At 37.5% G+C, this 25,193-nt stretch overlaps 1 protein-coding gene across 12 annotated transcripts in view; it reads left to right on the top strand.

Annotated features, from left to right (window-relative positions):
- Positions 1-8,013: 8,013 nt before the first annotated feature.
- Positions 8,014-25,193, top strand: part of LDAH (lipid droplet associated hydrolase) — a 98,087-nt gene continuing 80,907 nt past the window's right edge. For 5 of the 12 annotated variants that reach the window (XM_070573206.1, XM_070573202.1, XM_070573204.1 and 2 more), the window contains exons 1-2: positions 8,216-8,306; positions 23,491-23,646. In XM_070573206.1, the coding sequence (XP_070429307.1) occupies positions 23,493-23,646 (154 nt within the window). In that variant the 5' untranslated portion in view covers positions 8,216-8,306; positions 23,491-23,492. Of the gene's footprint in view, positions 8,307-20,951; positions 21,098-23,490; positions 23,647-25,193 lie in introns of those variants that run through there. The other 7 variants (XM_070573207.1, XM_070573205.1, XM_070573201.1 and 4 more) reach the window with 5 other exon arrangements.

A 25,193-nucleotide genomic window follows, 5' to 3' on the forward strand; every position in this document is an offset into this window, starting at 1 on the left:
GTCAGCTAATGTAGCATATTCACAAGTCCCAGGAATTAGGACGTGCACATCCTTGGAGCTGGATAGATAGATGATATGGAAAAACATTTTGATTTATGAAAAATACCCTTCTTATTTTATTGGGGGATAGGAAGTCTCCAATAAAAAATAAGAAGGAACAATTTGTAAATGTCCCGTAGGAGTATAATTAGCCCACAAAAACTTTGTTGAACAGAGCAATTAGTTTCTGAGGAATCCAACAAAACAGGAACATACTGTACTCTAAAGAATATTTATCTAGTCCCAATCTCTGCTTTGTTTTTAATTTATAGAGATAGTTGAACAACAGCTCCCCAATTTTTCTTATCCTCACTGTAACCTGCCCTGCCACTACAAGCTTCTTTATACTGTGGTTTCATCGAGGGGGACTAAGTCCATATTGATGGACTAAAACAAAACATTTGGAGTTGCAGTTACATTATATATGGTGAATGACCTTGAAAGTCCTAAAATAAAAATATTCTTTTAGTCTCTCTCTAACATATATATATATATAGTATTGTTGTTGATGGTCTGAAGTGTTGATGTTTGCCAGATTTTTTTTATTCATTCTTTTTATAAACCAAGTGCCTCTATGAAGGCAGTGCCATCATTGAACAGTCTTTTAGCAAGAATCTCCAAGTCTCACAGCTCAAAGTATGCCAAGACCATCTATCTCTTTGGGTCTCTGCATAATTAAATGCCAGGAGGAACAGTATAGCTATAGTATGGGAGTTAAGCATGGCTTTGCCAATTTTTTGCTATTGGTTTTTGATTTATGCTTAAGATGAATCATCATGTGGATCTGTTTTCTTGACCTAACGTGTTTGGAAAAAGATGCTAATGTGGATCTCAGGGTACGCCATCTTATGGAGGCTGCATGAAGCAATGGTATGTTTATAAACATTTAGAATTATCTATATTTAAAAATTTACAAATGAGAAAATTCATTACTAGAGCCAGTGGAAAACCACAATTCAAAATTCTCTGATATTTATGACTAGTGCTTCTATCTCTAGAATATATATTGAAGGTAAATCTTAGTTGTCTTCTACACTTAAAAAAAAAATCTATTTTTTCCCCTATTTCTATGATCTTTTTTTTCTTTTTCTTCCTCCTATTCCTTTTTACATAATCTTCAATCTATATATCCTAGTTTAAAGGAAGTCTAAACCAAGAGTTTCAACTTTCTGTGTAATGGAACAGTCAGGAAGAGGGGGACATATTTTATTAATAAGCACAGGTCCTTCTAACCTTCTCATAACATCCACCAGAAATATTCTCTCTTATCATAAAGATCCAAGCATTACCCATTTCTCTGTCTCACTCCTCATGACTATTGTGGTCCTTCCATCCTTTCTGTAAAGTGTCCCCAACTCCTCTCTCTCCTCCATGAAAGGGCCCCCGACAACTCTGATAGTTCCTAGGAGTTGTCTTCAAGGGTCTCTGCATAGTTGATCTGGGCCATATCAGAAATGCAACCTTTTCTCCTCTCTTCCTCTTCAATGGCATTGCCCACGAAATGCCAGGAGGCTCTGAAGTAGTCCCACATAACTTCTTCCCTGTAAGAGCTGCATGTGATTGATAGTCCCCTGAAATCATTTCGTGTCTGTGAGATGCTGCACCGAAGCTTCTCTGATCAAGAGGCAAATTCCCTCTTCCTGGGTACTATACTCTGTCACAGTGGTTCCTGAGAAGTACTGCCTTGGGATCCCAAAATCTCTCATAAGTTTTGTGGAAAATTACTTCTTTCTGTTTCTCACTATAGTCCTTCTTTCCCTAGGACTCGGACAAGAGTCCATATGGATCGGGCAAAGACGGGACCATTTCTCCGAGACCATCATCCTGAACTCTGTCTCCAAGCTTCTCTTCCCCTTCTAGACCAATGTAAAGCATTTAGCACAAAACGGCACATAGGAAATGTCCAATAAATATTAGCCATTACTATTATTTGACAAAAGTTTCTCCCTCCTTCTGGTCTTTTACCTTCCTTAGAGTTCCATAATTAACATATTCTACATAAGCCTCAATTTACATTTTGAAGCTTTCTTTCCATAAATTATCCCTTGCCACCCAGTCATAAAGTTAAATAATCAGAAAACACTGCCTTGCATCTTTTTGTGGCCAGTGCTAGAGCAATGAAAGGGCTCATCAGCCCCTGATGTCTTTTGTAATGAGTCCCCAGATACCCCTGGGGTGGGTCAGGATCTATCAGTTAGGAGAGTCTCTGCTGGAAAAAACAAAACACGACTGAAACTGACCTAAACAATAATAGGGCTTTCTTGGCTAATCCAACTGGGAAGTCCAGAGATTGGCAGGCCTCGCGTGTGACGGATCATGACTCTGCCTCCATTTCTCTGTGATTCTCTCAATGCCATACTTCTCCTTACTTTCATCATGGAGGCAAAATGCCTGCAGCAGTTCCAGGCCTCAGAGTTTCACATTGTCCACGAGGACAAAAAGCACAAGTTCCCAGAATTCCATGGCCCTGACAGAATCGGCTTAGGTCACAGATCCAGACTGGAATCAGTAAGTGAGGCCAGGGAAAGGGAATGTGATGATCGATTAGGCCAATCAGGCCCATCCGGGAGACTTCCCTTAAACACAAGAAAGGAAAAATACTTGGGGAAAGGATAAATACTGTTCAAAAGTGAGGAGGGGAGATAGATGCTACCTAGACAATAGAAAATATGCCCTCCATGCCACACACTGCTCCAGTTTTGTTTATCCAAAGCTCATGTTATCAGCCAAAATGCCACTTTCTATTCCATTTCTTAGGTGGCACTATGCTCAACTTTGTTATCCAACCAAATACATCATACAGGATTACACATTCCTCTATGTGCCTTCCACTAATGTCTACCAGGTTTCAAAAAGTAGAGTTATTTGTGGCTGGCCCAGTGGCACAGCAGTTAAGTTCACCTGCCACACTTTGGTGGCCCAGGGTTCCCCGGTTCAGACTCCCGGCGCGGACCCATGCACCACTTATCAAGCCACACAGTGGCAGTCATCCCACATATAGAGGAAGATGGGCAGATGTTAGCTCAGGGTCAATCTTCCTCAGCAAAAAGAGGACTGGCAGCAGATATTCACTCAGGACCAATCTTCCTCAAAAAAAAAAAATTTCAATATTAGGAAAAAATAAATCAGTATTTTAACTTGAATACAAATCAGTAATTTATTAGAGCTAATTAACAACTAATTGAACAACATGGTTTTACCTCTAAAACTGGTAGTATTTCCTAAAATGTCCAGGTTTAGAGAAAACTTTAAGTTGTTTAAAAAGTTCTGTGTGGGAGTTAAATATCAGTTCAAGATAATAGACACTACAGAGAGAGTATCAAAGGAGTATATGATTGTCTCATGACCGTTCAGAAGATATGAGACATGAATTCAGAAAGGAAACGAGAGAGATGTTAGATGGAATTCGCCCCATCACATTATCCTGCATCTGCTTCCCCTCTTCGTGCAGATCTCAAATTTGCCTCCTAAGACACGATTTTTCTTGCTTTCATGATACAAAACAGTGCACCATTGTGGTAACCATTCTCCAAGATGGTCCCAAATGAACCCTGTCTTCTAGCTTTGCAGCCTTGTGTAATCCTAGTGATACTAAATAGCATACAGAGGTGATGGTTTGTCAGGTCTGAGATTTGGTTCTAAAACACCGTGGTTTCTGTCTTGGGCGCTCTCTTGCTCTCTCTCAGATCTCTTCCTCTGGTACAAGCAAGCTGTCCTGTTGCGAGCAGCACTACGGAGAGGGCCACATGGTGAGGAACTGAAGCTTCTCACCAACAGCCAGGGAGGAACGCTGGCCAGCCAACAACCAAGAGATTGAGCTTAGCAGTGGATTCTCCAGGCTCACTGGAGCTTTGAGATGTCTGCAGCCCTGACCAACCAGCTGGAACGCAACTCATGAAAGACTTTGAGCTGGGTCCTCCCAGTTAGGCTGCTCCTGGCTTCTCAACTCTCAGAAACTGTGAGAGATAATAAATGTTTGCTGTCTTAAGAGTCTGTGTTTTGGGGTAATTTGTTAAACAACAATAGGTAACAAACACATCCTCACTTTCTACCTCTCACCTTGCCTTTTAGTTCCCCTTCCACTGTCATTATACATTAATATAATTTGTTTATGTGTTTCTGTGAGAGCAAGGATTTTTCTCTTTGGGTTGCCCTTGTGTCCTCAGTGCCTGGAAGAGTGTTTAGAATGTAATGGATAGTCAATAAACATTGAATGAATAATGGGAGTCTAAAATTTTTATGTAAAAGGTGAAAGTGTTTCCTTTCCATTTACTGTTTTCAACTTGGTATACAATAGTCTAATTTTATAGCCACGTGTGCTTATAGTAGACACCTTAGTTGAATGTTTGCCTGCCTACTATGACCCCCTTAACTGTAGCAGATGGCCCCTCTGTACAAGGCACAATATGATCCCTAGTGCTTGTCATTAATGATTGGACAATTGCAGGACACCAGACCCAAGCTGAGCCAATCAGAAATTTTCCCCGGGTATTTGGAATTAAAATCAAGAAAGTGAGAAAAAAAAGCCTGTCTATGTGGCTGTCCCTGGTATCAATCTGGACAGGTTTTGTTGTACTGTGGAAACAAATAACACCAAAAATAACAAGAGAGTTTTAGTTCTTTCTCACATGTGTTCATCACAGGTTGGTCAGTTGGCTTTCCACAGCAGTAGCTACTCAAGGACACAAGCTATTGGGACAGGCACCATCTCAAATGTTGCCATCACCTTGCCAAAGGAAAAGTGAAGCTTTGAAGAATCTCACACAAGGAAACAACTGCTCAGCCTAGAAGTGACACATTTCTCCTCACAACTCATTGACCAGAACTGCTCACAGCCCCTTGGCACGCCCAGCCCCTGCAATCCCTGCGTAACTATAAGGGAACGGCAATCCTACCACGTGCCTAGAAGGTAGGAAACAGAAACTATTTGAACAGCACCAATGACTCTTCTGTCTACAACATAAGTTGCATGAACCACAAACAGCTATATTCTGTCATGCAGCTTGGGGATCAAAGAATGACGAAACAGATGCCCAGAAAGGAGTGAAGTCAAGAGATGTAGAGAAAATTCTGCCTGGGTTCCCAACTGTTCTTCAGATCCTGTTTCCACTTTGTCCTCAGATCTGGATGTATTCCAGAAATCAATACTTCTGTGTGGGCTATGGTACCTTTGAGATGCCTATTTGGCTTTCAAGTGGAGATGTTAGGTAGGCCTTTTGATGTACAAGCCCGGAACCCATGGGAGTGGTTTAGGATGGAGAAGTGAATTTGAGAGTTGTCTATAAGGGGTATTTAAAGCAATGGGACTGATGCAATCACCTAGGGAGACGGTTTAGATAGAGAAGAGGATCAAGGACAGTGCTCTAGTATACTAGGCAGTTGGTATTAAAGGAGACAGGGAATGAGAAGGAATGCTAGAACCTCTTCCACTGCGTCTTCTGATTGATTCCTTACCATTTAGGACTCAGCTCAGATGCCTCCCTGACCACCCAATCTAATTTAGCCACTCTTTCACACTGACATTTAATTTTCTTTTATTACTTTCTTCCTTATTTCTTATTTACTTTCTTGTTTGTTTGTTTATTATCTGCTTGCCTTCCAAGAAAGCAAAGATCCCTCTTGTCCCTGGTGTATAGCAGGCATTCAATATATACTGATTTTTTGAAAGAATGAATAAATGAATGAATTTGCCGTGGCACAAATCCATTTCCCAAGAAATATTTTTGTGCAACATATGTTGTAAATGCTGGAAGTGATGGCAATTATACATATTCTTAGGCACAAATTACTATAAATCGAGACTATAACCCTCCCACCAACCATTTTCTCTATGATTGTCATATAGGGCAAAGCTACTAAAAGTGTGATCTAAGGAACAGCAGTAGCAGCAGAAGCAGCAGCAGCATCTCTAAGTTTGTTTGAAATGCAAATTCTAGGCCCCACTCAAGACCTACTAAATCAGAATTTCTGTTTTAACACTCTTCCAGGTGAATCTTACACCCACTAAAATTTGAGAAGCACTGATAGAGGATAACACTAGAAAAGATGATTTCAAAATACCCCAGACCTTCAAATAAACGAATACATGCACAAGAATTTTAACACAGTCTTTACTTAAAGATTGTACAGAGCACAATTTGCAGGGCAAACATTGCCTTAATTGGGCCTGGAAACTAATGTGGGAAAGAAGATGTGCACATAAAAGCTTCACAATACACATTTACCTGGAACACATGCCAAATGGATTCTATAGGCTTCCACTCACTACTTGAGTGGAGTCATTTAAACATACATTTATGGAATGCTTACCATGTATCAGACCCTATTCTAGACATAGAAACATACAGATGAAAGAAGGAAGAGGTCCTCTAGGATCTCACAGTGGATCCTGGTGCTGTAGACAAATAAGCATCCTAATAGAAGAATGTAATTAGTGATACAAGAGTATAAAGAAGGGACCTCACCAGGGCTGGGGGCATCAGGGAAAGCCATTCAAAAGTGAATTGCATCATGTGTTGGAGGTAGTCTGAGGAGGGTGGGGGAATGAGGAGGGGAGGGAGAAGAGCACCCAGGCAGAGAGAACAGTGTATGGGAAAGCATGAAAGTTTCACTGAAGGGTGCATGGCTCTCCTGACCCAGCAAGGAAAGACAGAAGACATGGAAACAATGAGGAGGCTGTTGCAAGCAGTCCAGATGTGGAAGAATAAGTGCTTCACCCATGACAGAGGTAGTGAGAACTCAGCCAACCACAACGGAGTACAGTCATGTGCCGCATAGTGATGTTTCAGTCAATGACAGACCACATACAGAACAGTGGTCCCATAAGATTAGTACCACATAGTCTAGGTGTGTAGTAAGCTATTCCATCCAGGTTTGTGTAAGTACACTCTATGATATTCACACAACGACAAAATTGCCAAATGATGCATTTCTCAGAGCATATCCCCTTCATTAAGCAATGCAGAACTGTATATAGGATAGTAGAGCCTGGCTCTGCCAAGTGACCTTGGGCAAGTTAATTTCTCTGTGTTGCATTTTACATATGGGTAAAATGGGGATAATAATACAGAGTTGCCAAAGGTCTGGAAAGACAGATTTTTTTAAAAAGATTGAACTCCTACGGTTAATTTTTCTGGCATAGGTTTATTCGATGAAATCAGAGACATAAATCACTTCAGCGACACACCGCAAATGCATATTCAAAGACTGAAAGAAATGCTGCGTTAGTGAATCACGCTCATTGGAATTTTACACACATTGAGCTGTGCATTAGTAATGAGGGACAACACCCTGAACATATCGTGTAATGTCCTTATAATGTAACCACTCATTTATTTTGTATATTTGTGCTTCCAGACTATGGTCACATGTGAAAACTGACCTCATGGGGTTGCCGTGAAGATTAAAAATTAGTTAATTCATGAAAAGCACAGTGAGTGGCTTTTTCTAAACTTCTCTGGTTAATTACCGTATTTAGGAAGTAAAACTGAAAAGGGGAGAGGTAATGAAGAAGAGATACCAGCTTACTGCCAACAATTAGTTGGGTGTGGTACATATTACTGAGATGTTGAATACAAAAGGATCAAGGGTCCTTTTCTATGCGTGGGTGAGATTCACTGATTCGCTGGTCTACTTCTCTGCTTCTCCCCCTGGCTACAAAACTATGTCATATTCCCTATTGCATTTTTGGAGAATATATACTCATCACCTTACTATGTGCCAGGTGCCAAGGATGCAACAGGTGACAAGACGAATGTGACCTGTCTGCAGGGAGTTTGGGTGTGGTAAGTTCAAAATACTTCTGGAATAGACATTTTCAGCATTTTGCTAAAGTGCAGAGTAGCAGAGGCTGGCCATACTAATACTAATAAACAAGCTCAACTGAGAATCAACTTTCACGTGTACCTGGTGAAGGGAAGAGATGCAACCATCAGCGGAGGAAGGGTAAAACCAGCAGGTGAATAAAAGGGGAGCAATAGAGAAGGGAGATGGGGAGCCGGAAGTATATCAAGGATGACTGAAATAAGAGGCGGATGAAATTCAAATGAAAGGGAAAAGAAAGTTCCAGCACAGGCACGCCCTCCAACGACTTCGCTGCACTCGGGCCACAGGCCCCAAGCCAAGGTCAAGAATCTTGCAATCCCCGGCACACCGTGCGTCTTAAACGCGCGCGGCGCGGCGCTGTGACGTCAGAGGGGACGGGACTTCGGACCTGGTGACGCCTCCCAGGACCGTGACGGGAGAGCCCGCTGCTTTTAGGCGGACAGGTGAGGTGGTATCCACTGCCCTCGGGGTGACTTTACCAGAGGAAGGACGGCCAGGCAGGGCAGTAGGAGCGGGAGCCCTTCCTCTCCATGGCTCCTCGCAGAGGCGGTGCTGCCCCTGGCCAGTCAGCCTGCAGGGGCGTAGACAACAGTGCTGCGACCGCGACCGCGCTGGGGTTCGGAGCCGCTCTGGCCGGGAGCCCCTTGGGTTGCTGGCGCAGTGATCGCTCCTCTGGGCGCGGGAAGGTACCACTGGTACTGCCAACTGCAGCGTGCTTGTCGGGGGTCTTACAGCGGTCGCCTTAGGGAGTAGGGGCCAGGACGTTGGGCAGCTGGCCGGGAAGTAGTGACTAGGAGGGGCCAGAGTGTGGGCCGGGGACTCCAGAGATCTGAGTTTTTGTACCAACTAAGCTTCTAGCGCTGGCCAAGTCACTGTCGTCCCTCAGCAGGTCTTAGTTTCCCTACTTGTCCATCAGCGGGGTCATTAAGGGCTCTTTTGGTTTGGACTCAGATTTCTCAGCAGGCTCAGCCTCCCTCTTCCTGCCTCCTCCTCCCCCTGTGTCTCCCAATTTGTTAGACCAGGTACCCTTGAGAAGTGACTCTCGGACTAGTCTCTGAACTTAAAACTCCCCTAACCACACGTTTGAGGTTCAACAGTAGTTGCTTTAATATTTCGCTATGCAGCCGAAGTCAAAACGGAGGTTGTTGCTCCCTTCAATTTAGAGCGGAGCATTTTGGCGAAACCGTTGAGGCTTTTTGCCTCTACCATTGCGGCGCATCTTGGTATTTTATGGAGGTAGTCTGTGCCTCAATTTTTCTCATCTGTAAAATGGGGTACATTAGTATCCACTTGATAAGCTTGTTTTGTTAACTAAGGTCATTCGTGTAGCACTTAGAACAGTGCTCTAAGCACAATAAGCACTCAATAAACGTCAGCTATTCTAGAACGACCGCACTTCACAGCTCTCTTGATGTTCTTTGCATCTGGTGGTCACACTGCTCTTCATTCACCCTTAAAGCCTTAACTGTAAACTCACCCTTGGGTTTTTAGTTATTACCATTTTGGTTCTAAGAGCAGATCCCTGTGGTGAAAGAGACAGATGCAACAAAAAGAAACCCAGCAAAGTTAGAAAAATCTCTGGAATCCTTATTCATGAAGCTTTAAAAAAAAAAAAAACTTTTCTGAAATGATAAGAATGTCTCTTTTGGATCTTTGCCCATTTTTCCACCTAAAGGTGAAGCCCTGCAGGCCTTCTAAGGCCTTTCTTCCCAGCATGTAGGATTCTAGGGGACAATCAAGGAACACCTCTAAAATTGGTAGTATGATAACTTAGGCCTTCAGACTGGGTGACTTTCTTTCTCTTTCTTAAAAGATTGAGCCTTGCATTTTCTCATTTGTAGTATTGCTATAATATATTTAGAATTAAGTGCTAATTATAAAATCTACTTTCTCAAGTATACTTCAACCAAAGGAAAATTAGTATATTATTTTTAATGAGTGTATTTAATATGTAAGTAGAGTACTTTGTGCAAATTTTTGAAATTCTTGGCTTTAACTGATGTCTAGAAACTGAAAACTGCTTTCTGGCACATTAAAAAAATATTTTTGTTTGTATGATTACAATAAATTTTGATGTAATAGTTGGTGGCTTAAAACCAGTAAAGGAGTTATGAAAAAGAATTTTTTTGCCTTTTTCAAATAAAGATAATTCTTCAAGTTCATCCTGAGTGTAGTATGTGCTTTAGCTTTGATATTTCCTTGGCAGTGGTGATGGATTTTATATTCATCGTGTAAACTTGCTGTTCTGACCCAGTTGCACAGGTTTGAGAAGAATCTCACTGGAGGTTAGTATGTGGTCATTAAAATGGCAAAATTAGATGAAATGTAAAAGTTGTAAAATTACTGGGCTCATGACCACTTGTCAAGCAGGAACAAGAAACTGTTGCACAGAATATTGGTGTAATGTGCATCGTTCTCATTCCCACTCTGACTTTCTCCTACAATATTATGCTATTTATCCTTCGGATTCTATAGTATTGCATAAAATTTTGGAATAACATGTGACTGGAAAATATTGGAGTAGGAGTCAGAAGACTGTAGAACTGATTTTGCCATTTAAAAGCCCTATAACCTTGGACAAATAATATAAAAATCTTTGACCTTCAATTTCTTATTTGATTGATTGTGCTGCCTACTTTGCAGGCGTTGCTAAGGTCAGATAAGAAGAATGAGAATGTGCTTCACAAGTGAAAGAATTGCAGAAAAAGAAGGCAGTTTTGTTGTAATTGGTGAGATTGTCATCACGTCAAGATATAGAAAATGATTGCTTCCTTTAATATGTTATTCTGGAGAAAGATGAAATGAATATAAGCTTAATACAGACGTTCCCCAAATTAGAATGGTTCAACTTAAGAGTTTTTTACTTTATGATGATGCAAAAGTGATATGCATTCAGGAGAAACCATCCTTTGAATTTTGCTCTTTTCCCAGGCTAGTGACATGAAGTACAATATTCTCTTGTGATGCTGGGCAGTGGCATCAAGCTGCTGCTCCCAGTAAGCCACGCGGTCACGAGGGCAAATAACCAATACACTTCACGATCATTCTGTCCCAGACAACCATTCTGTTGTTCACTCTCAGTGCAGTATTCAATAAATTACATGAGATATTCAAGACTTTATTATAAAACAGCCTTTGCATTAGCTGATTTTGCCCAACTGTAGGGTAACGTAAGTGTTCTGAGCACCTTTAAGGTAGGCTAGGCTAAGTTATGATGATCAGTAGGTTAGGTGTATTAAATGGATACTTAGGATATTTTCAGCTTATGATAGGTTTATTGGGAACCTATAACCCCAATTCTAAGTCAAGGAGATCTGTAGTTACAGCTGATTGTAAAAAAAGGTTCTGTTCATGCATCTGTATTATGTGTTGACTTGCAGCTGTGTGTTTGGAAGCTTACATGTGGCTATGTGGTAAGATTCCCAGTTTTTCTCTTTCATTCAACTTAAACCAATTGTGATTAAATAAATACATGCGTAATTAGATGGTTTTTTTTTAAAAAAAAAAAAAGAAGAGTTTTTTTAAATGAAATAATTATAAATTCACAGTAAATTGCAAAAAAATTAAGTGCAAGGTGATCTCTGTGTACCTAACCTCCCCAATGTAACGTCTTGCATACCTGTAGCACAATTTTAAAACCAGGAAATTGACATTGGTATGATCCACAGAATTTGAGATTTCACCAGTTTTACAAGCCTTGTTTGTGTCTATACAGGTCTGTAGCTTCATATAACCACTACTATAATCAAGATACAGGACTATTCCATCACCACAGGGTCCCCTCATGCTGCCACTTTATAACCACAGCCGTCTCCTCCTACCCCAGTCCCTAACCCCTGGCAACCACTAATCTCTTCTCCATCTCTATAATTTTGTCTATTTCAAGAATGTAGTCTAAATATAATCATATAGTATGTAACTTTTTGAGATTGATTTTCTTCGTTCAGCGTAATTCCTTTGAAATCCATCCAACTTGTTGAGTATATCAATAGTTTGTTCCTTTTTATTGCTGAATAGTGTTTTGTGGTGTGGCTGTACTACAGTTTGCTTAACCATGCACTTGTTGAAGGACAGTTGGGTTGTGTCCAGTTGTGGGCTATTACAGATAGAACTGCGATGAACCTTTCTGTGATGGTTTTTGTGTGAACACGTTTTTATTTCTCTGGGATAAATGCCCAGGAGTACAATTGCTGGGTCATATGGTGTATATTTAGTTAATTCATATGATTATATGTTTTTTTTCTGCTTTAGCATCTTGGTATGGTGAATTACATTGACTGAGTTTCAAATGTTGAACATACTTGGAATAGATCCCACTTGATCGTGGTATATAATTCTTTTTATACACTGCTGGATTCTATTTGCCAATATTTTGTTAAGGTATACATATGAGAGGTATTGGTGTGTAGTTTTGTTTTTTGTACTGTCTGTATCTGGTTTTGGTATCAGGGTAATAGTATTCTATAGGATATTCAGTGATAACCCGTATTTCATTCCTGATATTAGTAATTTGTGTCTTCTTTTTATCTTTTTTGGTGGAGATTTATTGATTTTATTGCTCTTTTTCAAAGAACTAGCTCTTTATTTAATTGATTTTTCTCTATTTTCATTTTTACTGATTTTTGCTTTGATAGTTAACATTTTATTCATTCTGCTCACTTTAAGTTTATTTTGTTCTTCTTTTCCTATTTCTTGTCTATTGATTTGACATCTTTTCTCATTTCTAATGTTAGCATATAGTGTTATTAATTTCCCTCTCAGCATTGCTTACGTTGCATCTCACAAATTTTGATATGTTGTATTTTCATTTTCACTGTTTTGTATGTTCCTAAAATTTCCTTTCAAATTTCCTCTTTGATCCATGATTATTTAGAAGTGTGTCTTTTAGTTTTCAAGTGTTTGAAGATTTGCCTGTTGTCTTTCTGCTGTTGATTTCTGGTTTTATTCTGTTATAGTCAGAAGACATAGGCTGTATGATTTTAGTTCCTTTAAATTTACGTTTGTTTTATGACCCAGGATACGGTGTATCTTGTTGAGTGTTCCATGTGCGCTTGAATGTGTATTCTGCTGTTGTTGGATGTCAGTTAGATGTCAATTACATCCTGTTGGTTGATGGTGTTCATTTCTTCCTTACATTGTTGATTGTCTGTCTGTCTAGTAGTTCTTTTCACTGCTGAGGGTGTCAACCTGTCATTGTGGATTTTTCTGTTTCTTCTTTAAGTTCTGTTGGTGTTTGCTTCATATATTTTGACTGTCTGTTGTTCAGTGCATATACATTTAGGATGTCTTCTTGGTGGATTAATCCTTTTATCACTATGAAATGTCTCTCTTTGTGCAGTAATTTTCTTTTTTCTGAAGTCTGCTTTATCTGACGGTAATATAGCCAGTGTTGTTTTAAAAAACAATAATATTAGCATGATATATCTTTTCCCATTCTTTCATTTTCAAATTACCAGTGTTGTTTTGTTTGAATTGAGTTTCTTGTAAACATGTTTTTTGGGAGTCATTTCTCTTTACGTCCATTCTACCAATCTCTGCCTTTTGACTGGTAAAATTAGACTATTTATATTTAAAGTAATTATCGATATGTTAGGGCTTAATTCAGCCATTTTATTATTTGTTTATGTTTGTTTTCTCTGTTATCATGTTTCCGTTTCTGTTTTCTTCCCTTCTTGTAGGTTACTTGAATATTTTTAGAATTCCATTTGACTTACTTATAGTATGTTTGAGTATGTCGCTTAGTATACTTCTTTTTAGTGGTTGCCCTGTATAACGTATACATACATAACATCACACAGCCTATTGTATTGACATTTTACCACCTCAAGTGAAGCGTAGAAACCTTACTTACATTTACGTGTCCTTTTACCCCCTCCACTGTTTAAATATAATTATCATATTTCTTCTACATACATTGAGCCCCACATCAAATGATGCTATGACTTTTGCTTCAACCATCAATTCTGATTTGAGAAACTTATGAAGAGAAGGATGGTCCATTATATTTACTGCTGCTTTTACTCAATCCATTGTTCTTCCTTTTCTAAAGTTAAACCTTGTTCACTTATTCCTTTCTGTTTAGAGAACTTCCTAAGGATAGTTCTGTTGGTGACAGAGTCCTTTAGTTTTTCTTCATCTGAGAATATCTTTATTTCCCCTTCATTCTGGAAGGATAGTTTTGTCTGATATGGAATTCGGGATTGACAGTTATTTTCCTTTAGTACTTGAAAAATGTTGTGCCACTTCTTCCTGGAATCCCTGGTTTCTGAAAAGAAATCTGCTGACATTCAAATTATTGTTCCTCTCTATGTCTATATGTAATATGTCATTTCTCTCTGGCTGTTTTTAAGATCTTTTCTTTGTTTTTAGTTTTCTCGAATTTGACTGTGATGTGTTTTGTATTTCTTTGGTTTTATCCTATTTGGGATTAACTCAGCTTCTTGAATCTGTAAGTTTATGTCTTCTGCTAAATTAGAGAAACTCTCATCTGTTATTTTTTAAAGTGTTTTTCAGCCCAGCAGTCTTTCTCCTATTTCTCTGGGACTCTGATTATACAAATATTAGATCATTTATTATTTTCCTACAAGTCCCTGAGATCCTGCTCTTTTTTTTTCAGTCTGTTTTCCTCTTGTTCAGACTGAGTAAATTCTATTGATATGTCTTCAAGTTCATGATCCTATTCTGGCAGTTCAACTCTACTATTGAACTCATACAGCAAGTTTTAAAACTTTTATTATACTTTCAATTCTATAATTACATTTGGTTCTTGCTTTTTGAAAAGCATTTCATTTTATCCTTCCAGAAGAGCTACTTTGAATATCCACGTAATTTCTGGGCAAAAATAATAATAGCCTTAGATTATTTGTGTATATAAACTAGTCATCTTACTCAAGATTTTAAACTTTCACTGCAAAGTTATCTGTGTAATTAGCAGAACCAAGAAGATGTAAATTTTCTCTTCTTGTTCCAGGCAATTGCCTTTTGGAAACCCTAGTAAAGGGGAAATGGGGAAGGAAATGAAGAAGGGATTTTAGGCCTCGGTAAATGGCAAATTGTAGAATCTTACTAGCAGGTTGAGTGGGAATTTTGAAACTCCAGAAAAAAGAAACCAGGAATCAAAAATTAAATGAAAAATTTACATTTGCTCATTAAAACTTTTAAAAGAGTTTTGTGATATAGTTCCAGATTCCAAAAGCTCCCTCCTTTCCCCATTTTCCCTTGAATAACACTGATGATTTTAAGTAGAACAGGTAACTTTTAGTGGCCATACTTGAGATTTAGGTAATACTGACTCTTGGTTCTGTCAGTTTGGTTTCTGCCCTTACCAAATAGTTAAAAATTAACCATGGACCAATTACCAGGTTTACTGACAGTATAGTATTGTGATTAAGAAGCTCTTTCCCAGTAAGTATGAAAACTTAATACAGGAAAAAAATTATATTTTAATTCAGTGGGGAAAAGATGGTTTCTTTATTAAATGGTATTAGCACAAGTAGCTCTCTATCTGAAAGAAAACAAAGTTGGATCCTTATTTAAATGGATTAAAGGGTTAAATGTAAAAAACAAAAATTAAAATAAACATCTAGAAAGCTATATGTGAAATATAGGAGCTTGGAAAAGAGTTAATATCAGCAGTATGCCGAGTTCTCTTACAAACCAATAAGAAGGTAACCGACTTGGAAGCTGGGCAAAGGATATGCATAGACAATTCACAGAAAAGGAAGTCCAGAAGGCCAGCAAATATGAAAAAATGTTCAAATTCACTAGTAGTCAGAGAAATGCAAATTAAAGAGTGAGATATTTTATACCCAAAGACTTCAAGAATTAAAAATAACGGTACTACTTATTGTTGATAGGATCGTAGGGGGAAAGATACTTCCCTAGATTGCTAGAGGAAATGTGATTCTTACACTCTTTTTGGAAAGCAATCTGGCAACACTTATTAAAATTCAACCCAGTAATTCCACACTTGGGAATCAGGTTAGAAACAAAAGAGCTGGTGTAGATGGATATATGTAAGACCGTGGGGATTTAAGGATACTTATTGCAACATTGTTCCAGAACACTGGAAACTAATTGACTGCCTGTCAACAGGGAGATAGTGATATGAATTATGATCCACGTTATAGAACCATTAAAAATAATAAAATAGTGTTATACTACGTGACTTGGCAGGATTTTCATGTGTTGTTAAGTATGAAAGCAAAATGTATAGAAGTATGTACAATATACTCCTATTTATTCAAACACAGACAACTCATATGTATTAAAATATATATAAATGCTTACGTATATTTGTATGTGATTATAGAAGAATATGGAAGACTTTATACTGAGTAAATAACATAAGTTTAGGAGTATTATTCATGGAGATGAGAAGGAGCGGTAGAGATGAGGCATGCAAAGGATTAAAAAGTAATTGAGCATTTTAAAAAGATCTCAGCATATATTATGTCTCATTTATCCATTTAAGTGAAATTATATATGTGCATATATAAGTAAAATTTATAAAACAAGAATGTGAGCTCTGGAGTCATTCAGACATCTGGGTTCAAATTCTGGCTCCACCACATTCCAACTTACTAATTGTGTGAACTTAGGCAAATTCTTTAATGTCTTTCAATCAGTTTTCTCCTCACATGTTTTATTTGGGTAGAGGGAGGAAATACTACTACCCATTTCATAGGATTGTTGTCAGGATTAAGTGATATGATATTTATAAAGCATTTAGCACAGTGCTCTGGCTTACAGAAAGTACTTTTAAAATATGAGTTTTTACTATATCTAATTCTCTCAGTCTTTGACATTTATGTATTTTAAAATTTTCATTACCAGCCCCTAACTTTCTTGAAACATTCTCCTCTGGCTTTCATAACTATATATCTTATTTCATGCCCATTTCTAATTGTTCCTTTTCATTCTTTTAATGGGTTTTTTTTTTTTTCTCACCTATGATTATTCCTCCGAAATACAGTAAGAACTGTCAAAGAAGCTTTCGAGTTAGGTCACTGGGAAAATAAAGATGCTCTGTATGGCAACATAGAAATCAGGATGTCAGGTGTGTAGGGTTGATTTTTGAAAGAAGATGATTTTGATTTTTAACAGGTAAAGTTTGACACATCAGTGAGGCACCCAGATGAAAGTGTTAGCAGCATCAGTCATCAGGTATCTGAATAAAAATACTTCCAGATGACTCTTGCCCCCAGTGAACATATCACACCCAGCTGTTGAGTCTTCTCAGCCAAGACCCCAGACATTACAGATTAGAGATACGCTCTCCTCATTGTGCCCTTTCTCAATTCTTGATCCACAGAATCCATGAGTATAATAAAATGGTAGTTTTAAATCACTAAGTTTTGGGGTAGTATGTTAGGCAGCAAGAGTAACTGGAATACCCTTATATATAATCTTGTTGTTTGTGAATAATAACAGTTTTTTTCTTCCTATCCAATTCACACAGATTTCTTTCTTTTCTGTGTCTTATTGCATTGGCTAGGACTTCAAGTACAGTGTAGAATAGACTTGATAATAACAGACTTCTTTGTCTTGATCTCAAACTCAGAAGGGCTTTCAGTATTTCACCCTTAGTAAAATGTTTGCTGTAGGTTTTTTGTTTTTGTAGATACTTATGTTTCATAAGAAGATTCTTCTATTTCTCCTTTGTTAAGAATTTTTTCATGACTCTGAATTAGATTTTATCAAATGTATTTTCTGTATTGGTTGAAGTGATTATATGGTTTTTTCCATTTATTCTGTTAATGTGGTAAATTGATTAACTTTTGAATGTTTAAACAACCTTGTATTTCTGATATATACATAATTTGGTTGTCTTGTATCACCGGATTTGGTCTGCTAATGTTTCGAGTAGAGTTTTTGCATCTATGTTCATGAGAGAAGTTGGCCTGTAGTGTTCCTTTCTTATAATGTCCTTCTCAGTTACTGATATCAAGGTTTGCTGGCCTCATAAAATGAGTTGGTAAGTGGTCCCTCTTTTTCTCTTCTCTGGACAACTTTGTAAGATTGGTATTATTTCTTTCTTAAGTGTTAACAGTCATCTGGACTGGGAATTATGGATTCAATGTCTTTGGTAGATAGAAGACTATTAAGGTTTTTCCAACCTCTTTGTGTTTGTTTGTCTTGGAATTTGCCTGCATCAAATTTATTGGCATAAAGTTCTTCATAATATTCTTTTATTATCTTTTTAATGTCCTTAGAAGCTGGAGTGATATCTTCTTCTCACTTCTGATATTGGTTATTTGTGCCCTTTTTCTTGATGAGTCTTCTCAGGTGTGTATTTATTTGTAGGCTTTTCAAAGAACAAACTTTTGGTTAATCTTGTGGAATGTAAACTTTTTCCTATCTCATTAATTTCTATTCTTTATTATGTTCTTTTTTCTATTTTCTTTCTTTGGATTCATTTAGTTTTTCTAACTCCTTAAGACAGATGGTTAGATCCTTGATTTCCAGACTTTTTCCCTAATATTTTAGAAAGCATTGTAAGACTTTGAATTTTCCTGCGTTCATGACTTTGTCTGCATCCCTTACATTTTGATACATCATATTTTCATTATTATTTCTAAATTACATTGTGATTTCTTCTTTCACTCATTAGTCATTTAAAAGTGTATTGCTTAATTTCCAAAAATTGGAGGATTTTCTTATTATTTTTGTTATTTATTTTTAGCTTATTTCCACTGTGGACAGAGAACATACTCTATGTTATTTCACTTCTTTGAAATTTGTTGAGACTTGCTGTTTGGCCCAGTGTATGGTCAGTTTTGGTAAATGTTTTATGTGCACTTGAAAAGGATGTACATTTTGCAGTTATTTGCAAAAGAGTTCTATGTACAGGTTTCCCCCACTATCTGAAAGTTTGCTTTCTGCCACTTTGCTTTAGTACCTGTTTAGTACCTACATTAATACCTATTTTTACTAACTGAAAGCAGTCTGAAGAGGATTTTCGCTTTTACCAAAAATAAAAGGCGAAAATAGCCTTCACCGTTTGTTTTGCAGCCAGCCATCATTAGAGGCAGTGAGCAGCGAAAGTGGCGCTGCCAAGCTCCTTCCCTGGGAACTATACTTAGCATCTCAGCATCAGGCTGCCGTGGCTTTGAACTGTATCTGTGGGCATCTGTGCTTCATTTCAAGTTGTCTTGGTTGGTTATATTTTGGCTATGGGAATACTCAAAAATTTTTCCCATATAAATTAATGGTAATTGCTTGTTTGCTTTACGCCATTTCAGCTTAGGAAGGTTTCATAGGAATGCTCTACTTTCAAATAGAGAGGAGACCACTATGTCAGTTATGTCATGTTAACATAAATATTAATTATGTTATTCAAATTTTCTACGTTTTTTGTCCATATATTCCTTTGCTCATTCTATCAGATACTAAGAGATGCATTAGAATCTTCCACTATGATTGTAGTTTTATGTATTTCTCCTTTTACTTCTGTTTTTAATTTATATCTTTGGAGGCTAAAATATTAGGTGCATGCTCATTTAGAATTATTGTGGTCTCCTGGTGGTTTGATTTTTTGTCATAATGAAATGTCCCTGTTTATCTCTTTTCTACTTCCTACTTTAAAGTTTACTTTTAAAATCTGATTTCAGTATAGCTACACTGTCTTTCCTTTGATTAGTATTTGCTTGGTATATTATTTTCCATCCTTTCACTTTTATTCCTTATATATCCTTATTCTTAATGTGTATCTTTTATAAGTAGCATGTTGTTACTCGTTTTATTTTTACCCAATCTGATCATCTTTGCCTGTATCTAATTAGCATAATTAGTCTACATTTAACTTACTACTGATATAGTTGAGCTTAAATATATTATTTGATGTTTATTTTTTATTTATTTGTATACCTGTTCTTTATTACTTTTCTGCTTTTGTTTTTATATTAATTCTCTTTACTATTTCCTCTTTTATTAATTATTATGCATCCTTGTACAATTCTTTTAATGGTTACTGATTTTTTGAACAGATATTTTTTTCAATATTTTCTCTGGCTTTTCAAATTGTTTTCAATGGAAGCTTGTTTGAAAACAAGCTACAGTGCCTAGCTAAGGGAGGATCAAACTGAATTTTAATGTACATTTTAAACTGGGAAAAAAACCCTCTAATTTAAAACAACTCCCGGACTCCTCTCTGTTGTATACCGGCATTTAATATACACAGATAACCAGCATGATAATGTTTGCTACTAGGCTAATTTTAAAAAAAGCTTCCACTGCCATTTTTGTATATATTTGTACTTTTCATATTGTGTTTTGATAACAATTAGAAATTTTGTATCTCTTCCCTGGGCCTTTATCTTTCCTTGTCCAGTCACTAAATATTTTACAAGTAGTTTTGGTACTAGTGAGCAGGAACAGCACTGGTTAATTGCCAGTCAAGCCTCAGACACATGGAAAGTGTATGCTCTACTCTGTATAATTGTGGGACAATAACACAGCCCACCACTTACATTTGATAATATTATGTATAAAGTTCCTGTCATTTGGGGAAGTTTCAGGAGTTTCTTATCTGCCTTATATGCATGTTAAATAGTACAAGTTATTGCTAGATATTGTTAGTGCTTTAACTTTAAAGGAAAACTCTCTCACTCCCTCTCTTTCAGGAGTAATGTTGTTTAATTGAAGACAATTTGGACATTGCAACACCAGTTTTTAAAAAACATTTATTTTTTGCAGTTCTTACATGGATAGATAAAGCAGAATTCTTACTCAGTAGCCAGAATAAAATGCAGACATTATTTGGATTTAAAGCTAAATAAAACTCATTTATAACTCCACTTTCAGATATTTTTGTTCATTAGTACAGCTTTATTGTTCTCATTGGCTGACTTTATAATAAATAAATATTATAAATTTGAACCTTAAAATTTATACTGATCAAATGCTGCTTTTCTATTTTATGTATTGTCTAGGTTTATATAAGATTTAGTTGGAAAAAATTCTTTTACTAAATAAGATCAGAAACTCATTTCTGTAAGCAGATGAACACCTGTATCTAAGCAAACAAGGCTGGTCTGACCTGTACAGATTGTATCCACACTTGGTTTCTATCCAGCCTAAGTCTTGCTGCTTATTAAAACTGACATCATTAAAGATTGCTTGTAGGCTGTGGCTGAAGGCGGGCCCATCAGCCTTTAAGAAGATATAATTAGAAAACATTTTCCCTTGTTAATCTGACAGTTGTTTGCAGAACTGAATTACCTTGGATTCTTAGGTAAGGAAGAATTCAAATTCTCGTACCTTAAATTTTCCTTTGCTTTTTCTGTTTGGCTGTGTGAGATTCAGAAACATAAAAGTGAAATAAAATTTGAAAATGCTTTATAAATACATATGTTAACTCCATTGTGTTCACTGGTATTTTATTTGAGGTGTCTTGGAGTTGTAGTTATTTTTTGTTTGTTTTCCAATTTTTATAAGCTGTGTTTGAGTTTCATATCTACTTGAATTCTCATTAAATTTGTGGCTAATCAAACTCCCAAGATGTCATTTACTTGAAGTTAAGTATGAGTGGAACGTAGTTGATGACTTTGGTTTCTCTTCTGGTGCAAATATTAAATTTAGCCAGTGTCTTCTCTCTCTGCTCTCATTTAATACTCTGTATAACAGCTAAATCTAATATTGCTTCAAACACTTTATAAATGTCATAAGGCCTTTAAAAATAGACTGTGTTTGTGATAGTTTTAGAGATTGGGCTACAGTGACATTTATTAGTGAACTAAAAATCAATCCATAAGAAAAGTTGAGATGGTAGTTTTATTTATTTAGTCAATATATTTTGAATGGAGAGGAATCCCCACTTTTGAAGTAATTTTTCATTTTCTAAGTAGTTTTATTTAAGGAAATCAGTTTTGGACTTTTGGTTACACATGGAGGTTGGATTATATATGTTTATTTCTTCTCCCTTTCTAAGTACACTAAATGACAGTAAAAGTAATAAAGGCATAAATGAAGAAAATGCAAGGGGCAACATAACATCAGGCTAGAGAAGTGAGGTTTTAGAAATATTTGGAGATTTTAGAAATAGAGTGTGGCATGACATGATTAACAAGTGCATAGATTACTAGGTAAAGTTTAGCTGACTATCTTTACTTATGCCTACTTATGATAAAGACAGGTACTTTGAGTTTAGAGGAAGAGGATGTTTCCTTTCTTTGAGGTCGTCAGGGAAGACTCAAATAGAAAGTAGGATTTAAGCTGAGTCTAAGATGGGAAAGATTTGAAGAGCAATCACAATTCAAGAATTTGGGTAGACACATGAGGGATATATCAATCTAGATCCACTCAGGAGACAGAAACCACACAGTAACTTAAATGGTTAGTTTAGCATGAAGAATTATTAAGCTATGATAGGAGAGACACTATAAAGCTACTATATAAAGAGAACTCTAAAAGTTACCTGAGAGCTGAGGGAAAGTGCTCAAGGAAGGACAAACTGGGAAGGGGAGTTTAGATCTCATAGAAGAAAGTGTGGTTGCAGCCCATTGTATGGTAGAGTAATTTGGTAGGTTGCCTGGGTTAAAGCTGGTCCTTAGTCACTGTGTCAGCAGGTGGACCAAGATTAATGGGCAGGTGTGCAGATTAAATCAGGGTGCAGCTGCAGCTGTGAAGCCTGGAGCATGCGGTGTCTGTTGGGAGGGCGACAGTAACAACCCTTAGGGCACAGGTGAATTGAGGCTGGTAGGTGGGTACAGAGAAAATTGGGGCACTGCTTTGGGTGCTACTGGAACAGCTAGTTGAAGAGGCCTCCCCCTGCCAGTGCCTCCAGCGTTTGACTGGAGATCTGTTTGGTAATCTTTGATTACCTGTTCATTTTCAAGAGGAAGATACAAAAAACTGTGGGTGGAGGCTGAGGAGGGGCTGCAGGGAGCAGCCACCTGGACTGGGACACAAGCCTGTGGTGTTAGGACTCTTGCTACATTGCTGCTGCTGTCTGAGTAGCACCCAGCACTGGAGCAGAGTTTGACCTTTTGGGCTAAATAGTTCTTTGTTGTGTAGGGCTGTCCTGTGCTAAGATGTTAAGCACATCCCTGGCCTCCTCTACTCGCTAGATGCTGGTAGTATCCCCCGGTTGTGACAATGAAAATTATCTCCAGATCTTAATTGCCATGTGTCTTCTGGGGGCAAATTGTCTCCAGTTGGAAATCACTACACTAGAGAGACCTCACAGCCTGAGCAGCAGAGGGGGAAAAAAAAAAGCAAGTGCTCCCGAAACCTGCTGAGAGAGTACATTGAATCCAGGACAGAAAACCCCTCCTCCTTCACTGTCTCTCCAGCATACTCTTCTGACAAAGCTTGACATCTTATCATCTGGCAGAGGAAAAATATTTAAAAGACTGAGATCCATTTGTTCAGAGAAGGTAGTGAAGGATGAATTTGGAGCTGAAGCAGTAAACCGATAACTGACACAAGGTGAGAAAGTGTTCCAGGAGTGGTTGAGGAATAAAACATTAGCATAGTTATAGGAGCAGAAAAATGTGAGGTCACTGAGGAAATGCAAGGACAAGACAGACTGGAGTGCAAGGTTGGTGTAAAGCGGTAGGAGGAGATAAAGCTCTGAGGGTTTTACAGTTTAGTGACTCTTCATTTTATTTTTCTCCCCTTACTTAGGAATGGACTCAGAAATTAAGGAAGAAATTCCTGTACATGAGGAATTCATTTTATGTTGTGGAGTTGAAACCCAAGTTCTAAAATGTGGTCCCTGGACTGACCTCTTCAATGATCAAAGTGCCAACAGGCCTAAGCTGCTTATTTTCGTTATTACTGGTAAGTTTAAAAATCTGGATTAGGAGACTTTATGCAGATACTTTTAAGTATTTCTGATTGTAAAAGTACTATTATGGGTTTGTTATAGAGAATTTGGTAAATATAGAAAACATTTTGGAAGGAAATAAAATCACTCAAACTACTGATAACAACCATGCTTAATACTTTGGTGGCTAGGCTTTTTGTTTTTCTTCTATGCGTTTATATTATGTATATTATATTGCCTATTAAGTATGTATATATATATATATATTTAATCACAATTGGAAGTGTACCATACATAAAGTTTTAGAATCTGCTTTTTAAAATTTCTTAATATTTAGAATAATTAGAACTTCATCAAATATTTTTGACAATTTTCTAAATAACTTTTTCTTCCTCGTGTCAAGATGATTATAAGTTTACTATAGAACGTTTGCATATTCTGGGATTTGGCACCTGGGTCACTTGTGACTTTTGTTGGATCGCTGTCCATAGAACGTTAGGAGTGAATGCTTCATTGGAGGTATTCGAAGCACTTTTTAAATGATTTTGAACATAAGTATATTATCAACCTTAAAGATTAAAAATGAAACTGTAAATATGTCCTATTATATCATATCATATGACAGCCTATGGGGTCTTGTGATTGCATTTCTCTTCTTGTATATTTTGTTTGTTTGTTTTCCCTGGGTTAATGATTGTCTCTTTTATTTGCTTGGTTTCTTATGTGTGTGTATGTTTTTTTTTAAAGATTGGCACCTGAGCTAACATCTGTTGCCAATCTTTTTTTTTCTTCTTCTTCTTCTCCCCAACCCACCCCCCCACCATAGGTACATAGTTGTATATTCTATTTGTAGGTCCTTCTGGTTGTGGCATGTGGGATGCTGCCTCAGCATGGCTTGAAGAGCGGTCCCGTGTCCGCACCCAGGATCCGAACTGGTGAAACCCTGGGCCACCGAAGCAGAGCGCAGGAACTTAACTCGGCCACGGGGCCAGCCCCATTAGTTTCCTATGTTTTAATCCCTAACTTATCCTAAAACTATTCTCTAGAAGTGAAAAACATCCTCTCAATGCATTTGAGTCATCAGTCAGTTTCTTTTTTTGATGGAGACGTTCCTCCCAGAACTCTCTCTTCTTCAACTCCAGTCTGGATGGTTGTTCTGCAGGCCTGTTGCATAGGCCATCCTGGGGATTACCTTCACTTTTCTCCTGGATTAGATTCCTTGTTTCCTGGATCCCACATTTTCTTCTTCTTGGTTTATCCCTTTCATTTTGGTGGAACACATCTTCTAGCACCTTCCTGAGAAGAGGTATATGGGAAGAAATCTTTTAAAAAATCTAGTAGGTCAGAAAATGACTTAGACTTCTAGTTTGAAGATAATTTTTCCTTAGAATTCGGAGAGCATTTTCAGTGTCTTCCAGGGTCCAGAGCTGCTTTTGAGAAGTCTTGATAGCATTCTGAATTTTGATCTTTTGTATGTGAAGCTCCTTCCTGAAAAACTTTTCTTTGTCCTAAGATTTTGAAATTTAACAGTGAAGCGCCTTGGTCTAGGTGTTTTCCATGC

This window comes from Equus przewalskii, chromosome 14 (assembly GCF_037783145.1).
Source record: "Equus przewalskii isolate Varuska chromosome 14, EquPr2, whole genome shotgun sequence".
NCBI classification, from domain to species: domain Eukaryota; kingdom Metazoa; phylum Chordata; class Mammalia; order Perissodactyla; family Equidae; genus Equus; species Equus przewalskii.